Genomic DNA, 12,393 nt, shown 5'->3' on the forward strand with positions numbered 1-12,393 from the left:
TGACGGCTATAGACGTCAAAAATTAATTCAAACTATTTCTATTAGTTTAAATGTTTTTCTTCTTTTGTTAAGAGTATGAAGACCTATATTTTTTTATTGTACATTTCGAACAGATATAAAATTTGTGATTGTGAGTTACCTAGTGAAGTCATGCGATTAATTATGATTAAAAATTAACACATTCCAACGTCCTTATTCAAATTAATATCGAAATAAATATAGCTACTTAAAATCACATTTAAAATCATCTCCAAAGGCTCATGTATTAAATTAAATACCAAAGACAAAAACAAAGGACATTTTCACTTAATAGGTCTTTTGTTTTGTAAACATATATTGTAGTTTCAGTTAGTTTTGTTTTCATAAAAAACATTTGTGTTTTTATTTTATTTCTTTAACGTTTTAATTTTAGTTTTACATTTTCGTTTGTTTTCGTTCACTAAAATAACCTTGTTTGGTGCTAATGCTGTGATCAATTAAAATTTTTAGCCCAAATAGCCTATATTTCAGATGTTCTAGAAGGCTTTCTATCCATCTGTCTATCCATCCAGTTTGGGGAAGCTCTCCAATACATGCTGAAGTGCTCGCCGAAGCTTGTTATTAGCATTTAGCGGCAACTTAAGTAGATAATTACCAATTAAAGATCTTAACTTGGAGAGCGTAGCTTTTTTTTTTTTGTAAATGCAGTGCAGTGTCGTTATCACGCAGGGAAAGTTGGCACACGCGTCAAAGGACCGTGCGCGCTCGCTCGCTCGCGCGCGCGCGCGCGCCTGCACTCGAACGCGAGACCCTCGCGCGCATTTGCAGTTTTGCACTTCAGAAGATGCGAGCGGCGGGTAGGAAGCGCACTGCTCTTGCCGTGGGAAGGGGGGTTGGCCGCGCGGGCGGGGGCGGTTGCGGGCGCGCGGGGCAGCAAACTTGCGCCAACAGCAAGTCTTGAGCGCTTGAAAGAGGAAAAAAAAAAGGGGGCGATCGGTTCGCACCCGCGCCATGGCAGCCATCCGCAGGAAACTGGGCGAGGACTACCAGGTGGTGAACACCAGCCGGGGCGCGAGTTTGTGCGCGCCGGCCAAGAGGAAGAGGCAACGCTTCGTGGAGAAGAACGGCCGCTGCAACGTGCAGCACGGCAACCTGGGCGGCGAGACCAGCCGCTACATCTCGGACCTGTTCACCACCCTGGTGGACCTCAAGTGGCGCTGGAACCTCCTGATCTTCATCCTCACCTACACGGTGGCGTGGCTGGTGATGGCGTCCATGTGGTGGCTCATCGCCTACATCCGCGGCGACCTGAGCAGCGGCGGCGGCCACGACGCGTCCTACACGCCGTGCGTGGCCAACGTGTACAACTTCCCCTCCGCCTTCCTCTTCTTCATCGAGACCGAGGCCACCATCGGCTACGGCTACCGCTACATCACCGAGAAGTGCCCCGAGGGGATCATCCTGTTCCTCTTCCAGTCGCTGCTGGGCTCCATCGTGGACGCCTTCCTCATCGGCTGCATGTTCATCAAGATGTCGCAGCCCAAGAAGCGCGCCGAGACGCTCATGTTCAGCCAGGACGCCGTCATCTCGCAGCGGGACGGGAAGCTGTGCCTCATGTTCAGGGTGGGCAACCTGAGGAACAGCCACATGGTCTCCGCGCAGATCAGGTGCAAGCTCATCAAGGTGAGGGGGCGCGAAAAGTTCAACTTCGACCTTTCGATTGCGCTCGCGAAGGTCTGCCCAATAAATATTTCGAGGGGACTTCACAATCTGGCCTCCAGTTTGGCAGGCAACGTTTAAAAGAAAGAAAGAAAGAAAGAAATGAGTAGTTTACGAGTGTCAAACTAAACGGCAAACGAAGACGCAATATATGTTGCGTCTCAAATCGACATAAATGTACCTTACGAAAGCCCACTAGCTAAATGCTAACACACAATGCAAAACGTTATAATTGGTGGTCAACAAAGAGAGACAGCGTTACAATTCTCACTATATTCTATTTCTATTCGATTACAGCATCTGCAGCACAATCTCAATGGACAAGTGCATTATTTTCAGTTATTATCATTAGCTAATTTAGCTTTTCTTTTCTTTTTTTGTCAATTCACACAAGAACACGTCCCCAAGATTTTTTATTTTATTTTTAGGACTGTCAGGCGATTACAATTTTCAATCGTAATGAATCGCATGACTTCAATAAAATGTGGAATAATTTCTTCTAAGCTTTCATACTCAACATAAAAGTGGGAAAAATAAAAATAAAAATTAAACTAATAGAAATATGGCTGCACCTTTTAGCCATTGATACAGTAATTTCACAATACATAAAATTGAGGTAAAATTAAAAAGATGTACTGTAAAAAAACAGTGTGATATTGATTTCTGTTGGTCATTTTTTTCTGCCACTAGATGGCATAATTGCATTTGTAAGACATTGTGACAGCTCAGTGCATTTCTCTTTTTATATTAAGAACTATCTAATATTTAACATGAAGTAACTTGTGAAATTCTGCACATTTTTAAAATTGTAAAATACAACTTGACCCCAGTCTCCACAAATATATGTATTTTTATTACTGCTAAATTTTGACGTGAACACGTATGCTGCGTTGCGACTGCATTTCCCCCAGTACAGGCTTTCCAAGTAAGGGACAGTTATTAATCATGCGTTAAAAAAATATAGTGGCGTTAAAGAAACTTGAAATTAACTCAAAATTAACGCGCTAATTTTGACACCCCTATTTATTTTATTCATTTAAATGTTTTTAACACTAAACAAATTAATACAATATTTTTTCCTTTGTGCTAAGTAACCAAAAAATAGGTGATGTATATAATCAACAGTAAAAAAATAAATGTTTACTCTACTTTTGTACTTAAATACAAATTCTACATATCAGAATATTGACTTTTACTAAAAGAGTTTAATCAGTACTTCTACTTTTACTCTTTTTTTTTTTCTTTAAACACAAGTATCCCTACTTCTACTTAAGTATAGTGTGTGAATACTTCAACCACCTCCATTCTTCTGAAATGACTCATTATGGTTTATGAGCACCTTCTACGGCGCATTGGATTTCCATTCCTCTCCAGAATTGAATTGTGACCCCTGAGGGCCGGCGTGATTAACACAGCACATCATATTATGGCACCGTGCAATCAAAACGGGGCCGGTCAATAAGAAAAGTGCATGTTGAATGTAAAAACTCCATCAATCCATTTTCTATGCCACTTATTGTTCTTCGAGTCACGGGTGGACTGGAACCTGTGCCGGCTGACTGTACAGGAGGCACGTTTAGATTAAACAAATATATTCACAGTCACATTCCAACCTATGGACAATTTAAATCAGGCCACATTATTAATGCTCAAATCTTGTTTGTACTTTTGGAAACTCGGCAGTCTTAAAGTTTGCTGGTATTTTAACAGAGAGGCAATTTTCTTGACCTGAGACTTACAATTCTTCTCTGGTGGAGTAGTTCTGTCACATCTTCAAGTGCAGTCTGCCATCTAGCGGTGAACATTGTTATTACAACTCGAAACTGCTCCTCCACAGCAATTAAAAATAATAATAATAAAAATTGAGAGCCACTCTGACTGTGCCCATCCCTGATTTCGAGTCTTCAAACTCCACGCAGGAAGATTCCAACTCCCCATCTGTGAGGCAGACGTACTAACCACTAGGGTACCGCGCTAGCGTTAGCAAATGAGATTAACCCCCATACAGTACCTTTCACGAAGTCTACTTTTCGCCCGTGTGTGCTCTTGCTTCTTTCATGGCTCATGCCGCGTGGACCCGCAGCATGAGGGTCATCGCACCGTGTCCCGCCTCAGTCAGCAGAAAAGCTTTCAAAGGGGCTGTAATTCGAAGTTCAGCCTGCCTCTAAATGTCCTCAGCTCAGATGGATGGCCCCCCAGGGGACAATGCAGGTGGGGGCACTCTATACGCTTTGATCACAGCCGCAATTGAGCCAATTCGTGGACCTTGCGTTATCTTTCTAGTCACTCTTGTTCAAAGAGTGGAAATCTGCAACCCAGATGGCTGATGTTATTTTGGCTGTCGCCACCGTTGGATTTACTGCCCCTAACTTCTGTTTGACATCTCCTACAACACATAGGTTGATGTTGTGTCATTGTAGTCAGTCCGCGGTGTGTCCAAGGCTCATAATAACAAGCGTTTCACATCAAAAGCGCTTTTTTCCTGCAGTCCAAACATTTGCCGATAAGAGAGCGCGCCGACGCTGCTTTGTTGTGACTCAAGAGACTTAGCCACGCTTTTGTCGCGGCGTGATGATCTCAAGTGACAGTTTCACCCTCCGGGGAAAGTCACAGAGAAGTCAACGCGTATAAACTCAACACAACATTAGGCACGCCTGTTATCCAATGCCAGAGATGTAAATGTATACCCAATAAAATGTCAAGTACAGTGGTTGCCTTGAGATACGAGTGAACTGACTTTCATGTTTCGAGATTTTTGCTTTGACTTGCGAGCACATACTTGAAATACAAGCACTGTTTGGTGGCAATGGCAAAAGCTTAGCTTAATGCTAAACAAATTGCAAAACGGCAATCATTTGCCAGCGGTTAGCATCGAGAGCTGCAGTTTTCGAAATAATGGCTATTTGAACACAAACTGTGGAGCAACACATTGACAGACAATATAACAAGAGGTGTATTTTTATTTATTTTTTATCCTCTACAGAAAAACATACGGTAGTAGTAGAAGTACAATTCTTCATTTGTGTACACATGACGGTATTATACTGCCTCCTGGTGGCCAAGATGGGAACCCCAGAAGAAGCGGCACAATATTACTGTATTTAAGAAAAATCAATGACGTAATTGATTTATCAACTTTTGACACCCAAGATTATCAATACATTTTGAATTAAAACAAATAAAAAAAGAAAGCAAAAAGGCGTAATGTGTCTTACTTAAAACCTCAAAATGAACCAACTAATATGCACCAATTGCCGATTTTAAGAAAAATGTACTAAAATATCTATGACTGTGTCTTTTAAGGAGAAGGTTTAGAGGTCAATGCCATTGGTGTTGGGTCTGTACAATAAATTGAGTGTGCACGAGCCTGGCGGAAACAACAAGACGGCAGTTCCTTTCCCCAGTGTTTCAACACACGGCTCAAGGTCAGAGTCTGGCGGGTGGCCCTTGAAGGTGACGGGGGTGGGGAAATAAGGCGTGATGTAATAAATCTCAAGTCCTAATAAAGATGTGGAGCTGCGCAAACCTGCCGTGATCAAGTGATGTGGGTTTAGCCGGCACAGACACGGGGCTGTAAATCGTTGCGCGGCCTGGATACTTTGGATTTTGCCAAAGAAAAATCAGTTGATTACGTTGCCAGTATGCTCGTTATTTATAACCCTTTTTACGTGTGCTCGAAAATTGACCCTGATTTCCATTATGCGCTGATTGCTTGTTTTACGAGTTGGTTAATGGTTTCATCTATAAAATGCCAGATAAAACGGCGGATAACTATTTGGGCCCAAATTGGACGACACGATTCAATACTAAATGCTTTCAAATGAATAATATTTTCGCATTAACAATCAGCCCTTTTTTTTTGGCGAAGCTGAAGAAAGATGAGGTGGTGCTGATTTGTTTACAGGTGTACAATTAATCAATACATGTACTCAGATGATAGATAGTAAAATCTTCCATAAATGTGATTCATTTCAACATAAATTTTTTGCAGAGACTTTTTCTTTGTTTTATTTATGTAACATATTCACTCGGACATCCCAATGGCGCTACTTACCATAAAGTATGTGCTATAAATGAAATTATCCGCCTGCAGTCTTCATAATGCATATTAATTTAAAAAAGTTATCCCTTCTTGAATTGTCATTAATAAATCATTACAATGCAGAAATAATCTGACCCCTGCACAATGGCAAAATTGAGAAATGTGATTTGCATAGTCATACAAATGCATGAACGTGAGGGACGTGGTCTAGTTCTGCCCACTGTGGGTCTCTGCTGGCTCTGGAAAAGTCGTTTTTTTCCAAACTTTAAGTATAATGTCCCCTTGTGGCAGCAACACAATTGGAAGTCAACCATCAACATTTCTTGACAATAATTTGTTATATGTGACCTCACTAGTCAAAACATGACATTCTGATTAATATTACATTCGTGGAATATGAGTTATGGAGCAAAATCCAGCCGTTTTCATCCATCTCAGGGGGGGCGGCCATTTTGCCACTTGCTGTTGACTGAAGATGACATCACAGTTGCTCAGGCAACAACCAATCACAGCTCACCTGTTTTCCGAAGCTGCGCTGTAATTGGCTGTTACCTGAGCAACATTGATGTCATCTTGTCCTTAGCATGAGTTGCCCTCGCGGTGTGAGGGCGATCATGAGCAAGGCAAAGAAAGCAACTTCAAAGTACACAGCAGGAGCATGTTAATGATCCGAAGGCAATTGGGACCTTCGGCAACAAGAGCAGTTGGCAAGACATTGCCCTCTCAAAGGACCGAAATACTGGGCCAATGTTTACTCGAACAACTGCAGTTCGACTGATTTCAATTTGGGTCAACTCCTGATGTGTTTTTAATCCTCTTTTGATATCCCTTTGTTGAGGCTGCTCCGTTTTTGGGATAAAGACCAAGAAAAAGCAAAAGACACAGGAGGTGGTTCCTTTTGTTTTGTTTTTAGCCGAGTCAGCATTTACACTTGGGAAAAGGTACGCTCAAAGTACTTTTGTCTTTTGGAGTGGAGTAAACAGAGTTAGTTCACCTCGAAAACTGGAGCAGGGCGTCGTGACGCTTCTCCTGTCGAGGCGAGCCAGGGATCTGCGGGCACAGACGTCTTCCTGTGAAATGTCACACCCTCCTGTCCTCTACATCACTGTGAATACAAATCATTGCCTGTTTGCCATCTGTCGTCGCTCACTCAAAAAAAAAAAAAAAAAATCCTGAATAAAAACATCTCTGAATCGGCGCTGTTTGAGGTACATTTTAGTTAGCTTTTAGCATTAGCATTCAGTTGACAAATGTTTGACAACTGGTCTGGAAAGTTTGGCAAAATATCAAAATAACCTAATATTGCATATTAAATGGAAAGGATTGTTTAAGGGCCAACTTCCATTTTTTCTCTCCTATAATTGTGTCTCCCAATTTTAAATTAGATGCTAAAAGATGACTTTGTCTTTACAGCCTAATGATGCCCATCTAGGACTGCTGTGGAACCTCTTTTATTTTTATTTTTTGCAGGGTTCAAGGGGAGAAGATCACACCCCTCTCGATCCCTTTATGAAACACTCGAAGCTACGGGACATATTACACATTCTCACCTTCACCTGTTGTGGTGCGCAGATGCTCCTGTTGCCACCAGCTAGTTCACAAGCTAGCAGGCTTGGGCTAAGCAATGACGGCAACATTCTTTTATGGTGAGGAAAACACTGGATGCCATTTTAGGAGCCAGTCCTCCAATAAATACGACCACATAGGTCGTTTTGAAAAGGTGCCAAATTACGACCAAGTGTTACGGGTTTTAGTTTAGCGACCTCTATCGGCAATGTTAAATAGCGCAAAAATACAAAAAAGCGAGACTCGAACCCGGTCCGCGTGGTCAGAAAACGAGTTGGTTATCTGACTGAGCTATTTGGCCAGTGATTGTTTTAGTGTTGAGTTTCACGCTCTATCACCCGAATTGTTCCCGCAGTCTCGTCAGACCCCCGAAGGTGAGTTCCTGCCTCTGGATCAGTGCGAGCTGGACGTGGGCTTCGGCACGGGTGCGGACCAGCTCTTCCTGGTGTCGCCGCTCACCATCTGCCACGAGATCAACAGCAAGAGCCCGTTCTTCGACCTGTCACAGCGCTCGCTCATGAACGAGCAGTTTGAGATCGTCGTCATCCTCGAAGGCATCGTCGAGACCACTGGTTAGAGATCACCCGTCTTTTTTGGGGTTCAGATTTGACGGGGGCTTCTCACATTTTTCTCATCCGGGCTTGGGTTTCAGCTGTGGCTGCGTACTGCGTTACTGGCCAAGAATTGAACTTACGCTTGTCTACTTTAAATTTAGTAAGTCTGAGTCAACTGATAAAGTTTGGGAAATCTCGTATTTAACTAATAACAAAAGTATTCCCTTAATAATTTGTGTAAATTAGCCTCAAGCATTTTTCTCTCACATGAAATGCAATATTTAACGGAATGTTTAATTAATGCCGTTGAATAATGCAATGGCTCAAGCCCGACTCCATTTCCGTCGTGTTTCTTTTTTTTTTTTTTTTTTTTACATCTGTCTTTCTTCCCTGAAGCAATTCTCCACTTTTTACTTCACTCCATTTGCTGTCCGTTTTTATTTAATGGTCCAATTTCCCGCGCAACATCCTCAATCCAGCCTTTCCCGCTCATTGCCATTTGAAATATTCCTCCCCGTTGATGGATGGTCTCCCCGCGGCAGGTATGACATGTCAAGCCCGGACGTCTTACACGGAAGATGAAGTCTTGTGGGGCCATCGTTTCCTGCCCGTCATGTCCCTGGAGGAGGGTTTCTTCAGGGTGGACTACTCTCAGTTTCACAACACCTTCGAGGTGCCAACGCCTCCCTACAGCGTCAAAGAGCAGGAGGAGACGTCGTCGCTGACGTCGCCCAACCCGCTCTCCGTGGCCGCCGCGCCCTCCTCCCCTCCGTTGGGCAACGGCGGCCGAGGGCCCCGCAGAGGGAGGCTCCTCTCGGCCGACAACGCGGAGCCCGCCGAGGACCAGGCCACCAGGCTGCCCAGCAAACTTCAGCGCATGAGCTCCACCAGAGATGAGCAACTGAGGCGGGGGGTGAAGCCGGCGGTGCCCTTGCCCGGCGGGAAGGCCTCGAGCACGGGCGACCTGCCGCTCAGCATCCAGAGGCTCAGGTCCAGCTCCATCCCCGCCGCTCGCCAAGGAGGCCGGCCCGAGGAGCAGGTACAGCTCTTGTACTTGGACGGGGACGCCGCCGGGGAGGCGGAGCTGGAGAGGCACAGACCGCCGGCGGCCATTAACACCATCACCGCCTGCGGTGGGCGTCCGGAGGACAATTTGCCCGCTAAGCTGCGCAGAATGAACGCGGACCGTTAATTCCCGAGGACAAACTCTTGAGATGAATTCAGGCTTTACGGCGCAGCCGGAAACGTCGTCACGACTTCACTTTTTCCACGTTATTCCAAAATTGATTGCGCCAATGGCTCCGCGTATAAACAAAGGCAGAGCAAGGGGCGGAGCAGCAGATTGAATTTGTGAACTGTCTGTCGAAGTGGTACTAAATTGCAGCCGCAAGTTGACGTTTTAACAGATAAAAAAAACAGACGTGGCGGAAATTCTGACATAATGAACAAGATCATTGAGGAAAGGAGCAGAAGCAACCAAGCATAAAGTGAGTGAAGGGACGGTACAGAAAGAAAATCTGCTGCTGCTTTCAATGTCCCAAGGACATCATGTGAAGAAAGTGAAGCCTTGCGTACACACTGCGGTTACACTGCATGGGCATTGCAGACGATAAATAACTGTGATATCAGCTGTAAATTTACCTGCAGGTTTTATTTGCCGTCTACCCTTAGAAAGACAATAAGCCATCCATCCGCTCCTACTGTGAGTCTCTTTTGATAGCTCACCATCCGGGCCCCCACCCTTCTGCCCTTGAGCTTCTTCGTTTCTCTCACAGTTATTCTTACGAGATAAAATGTATCTGGGGGGGGCAAAAAAAAAGCACCAAAGTGTCAGTCTTCGTACCCGTTTGCTAACCCCCCTTTTTCTCTTGTAGGTCAAATAATTCAGTGGTAGGATCAAGTTGTTTTCAAACAAATTTAACATTAGCATATTAGCATTAGCTAAAAAAACCAACATGCAATTGTTCCACATACGGTCTCCAATAGTTAAAAAACGTGCCAAACTATCACCAAAAAACAAAAGTGGTTTTGATGTACGACTGCTTTGAATGTCCCAAGATAAGGATCAAGTACAAGTTGTTTTAAGGCAAATTTAACATTGCCACATTAGCATTAACGTACATTGTAGCTTGATAGACAGATTGGGAGTCACTGTCCTACGATACAATCGTTGGACATATTGTCTCCGATAGCTATAAATGTGCTAAACTATCACAAGAAAGCAAAAAATATTTCTTTAAAACAAAAATCTCATCGGGCCTGCTGATAATGCACATCCTGGAAGCTAATGTTAGCATCACTTTAGTGGCTTAAGGGTCAGCGTTTGCAAGGTTATATCCCACAGCAAAAAAAAATGTGTGTATAAAAACACGTCTCTTTCTTCCAAATTCTTTATCATGTTTAGTGGCCCGCGCAAGAGCGCTAAAGGCGTTAGCAAGCGGGCGGTTGACTGCATTAAATCACTGATACACAAGTCCGGTTGATACCATTTCGAATTTAAACATGTATACAGTGTGTATTTTTTGTTGTTAAATTAAAGGATACATAGCCACTGTGATATCAGTGGGCCGCTAAAACATGGACAGAAATGTTCTGACGAGGAACAGACGGATGTTGATTGCTCTTGTAACGGGGTGAGCTTTTTATTTATTTGTTAATTTATTTTATTTATTTGGAGGACTCACTGTGAATTGGTCAAGATTGTACGACATGAACAAGTTGCTCTCCTGGTTATTTACTGTAAATGTGCAGTCCTTGATTTGTGTCCCATTCCTTTTGCGAGACTTTAAGCCATCCAGTAAGGAAAGGATTTCCTTTTAGTCTATACGACTCAAAAATGAGCCATAATATTATAAAATATAAGAACAGTACAGTGTGTATATATAATCATCATGCAAGCAACACTTGATACCAGCAATTGCAAAAAGTGGAGTGAATCAGTAAATTAAAACAATCAAATAAAAAAATCCATTCAAAAGCTTGTATTCACTACCTTGATATAATATAGACAGTTTTTACATTTATGTTTGGATTAGTATAACTACATTGTATGTGACAAAACAAGTCAACACTACAAATCCATTTCGAATAGCATCCTTCCATCCCGAATTGATTTATGGAAAATGTCAAACAACATGGAAGGTTTTCAGGGGAGAAATGTGTTATTACTTGAGAGAAGCTAGAGGGTGGGGGGGGGGGGGTTCTCAAGTGCTAAATAAATTCTTTAAAATCCCAGCCGTGTGTGTTGGTGTAATAATTTTGGCTGCAGAAAAAGCCCGCGTGGCTCCATGTGCCACCTGCTGTGGCGCTTAAATCAACAAACATCAAATATTAAAAAGCCTTGAATGCGAGTGCGCGCTTTGACGCTTCAAGTCCATCTTAAAACCCGCCCGGTGAATTCACGATCCTGGCTGCCGGCACAGGATATTCTCTGTATATGAAATGGCGGTCGTCGCACCGGTGGCTGCGGAGGAAGGAAGCGTTCAAGACGAGGGGCTATTTTTTTCCCCACTTTGACCCCTGTCCAGTTTAAGGCGGCATCAGATGACCGAGACTCGAGGCAGATCAATCACACACACACACACACACAGATAATGCACTATGGATTTAACAGCCCGTGAAGGAAATGTATCCTAATATTGGACTTGATGAATTGATCAGGGCAGTCTTGGCTCCGGTGGCACTTATCATATCATTACTGTTGTATATTAAGTGCAAAAACAAATTGTTCCTCAAGTCGTGGCCGGGTAGTAACTGTAAGTCCGTTTGAAAAGCAGCACCTACTAAGGCATTGTTTCAGCGTGGAGATTTATTCCAGTTTCACTTGACATTGTCATTTTAATATTCCAGTAAAATTGCTTCATATTTCAGAAATGCATTTGTATAAATAAAGGCCTCCGCCATAATAGATACATCCCCCTTTGTCTGCAGTTGGGTCAATAAATGCCTCCGGCTACTGCTGTACTTGCAGAAATTGTATTTTTTTTTTGTTGTTGATTTATTATCACTATTAAAATCACATTTTTTTTCAGCTGTGTATTTGGGTTGTGCACCACATAGAGAATCAGAACGCTAATGTATTTCGGATTGTTAGATCATCTGGATCTACCAGTGCGGTGGATCGCGGTTATTAGCACATCTGCTTCACAGTTTTGAGACTCAACGTTCAAATCTCCCTGTCCATGTATTACAGATTCTTCCCACATTCCAAAAGCATGCATGTTAGGTTCATTGAAGTCTAAATTGTCGATAGGTGTGCCCCAATGAGGACTACGTGTTTTTGTGTGTGTCTTTTCTCGCTAATCCTCCCAGTCTGCTGGGAACCAAAGTCCAGGATGAGCCTTCCACGCTGCCTCGTGTTCTTGTCACTCTCAAGTGCTCTTTAAGTGTTTTCTCGATTGGTCCCAGTAGACGGGAGCCATCATGACAGTGGCTGCAGGGAGCGGATTTGTCAGCGCAAAGTGTTATTTTGATGGCTTGTGCACGGTCGCCGGTGGCCGAGTCCACTGGGGAAGTTGTGCTTTCATCGCCATT

At 43.3% G+C, this 12,393-nt stretch overlaps 1 protein-coding gene across 1 annotated transcript; it reads left to right on the top strand.

The window, feature by feature from the left end:
* The first annotated feature begins 835 nt into the window (after positions 1 to 835).
* On the top strand, positions 836 to 11,025 carry kcnj19b (potassium inwardly rectifying channel subfamily J member 19b). Its single transcript, XM_086064522.1, has 3 exons — positions 836 to 1,662; positions 7,662 to 7,878; positions 8,403 to 11,025. Exons 1-3 carry the CDS (start codon positions 991 to 993, stop codon positions 9,050 to 9,052), a joined length of 1,539 nt encoding a protein of 512 aa, XP_085920648.1. The 5' UTR covers positions 836 to 990; the 3' UTR covers positions 9,053 to 11,025.
* Positions 11,026 to 12,393: the final 1,368 nt, after the last annotated feature.

The sequence above is a fragment of the Leptonotus elevatus genome, chromosome 20 (assembly GCF_054856555.1).
Source record: "Leptonotus elevatus isolate MCC_2025b chromosome 20, RoL_Lele_1.0, whole genome shotgun sequence".
Classification (NCBI taxonomy): domain Eukaryota; kingdom Metazoa; phylum Chordata; class Actinopteri; order Syngnathiformes; family Syngnathidae; genus Leptonotus; species Leptonotus elevatus.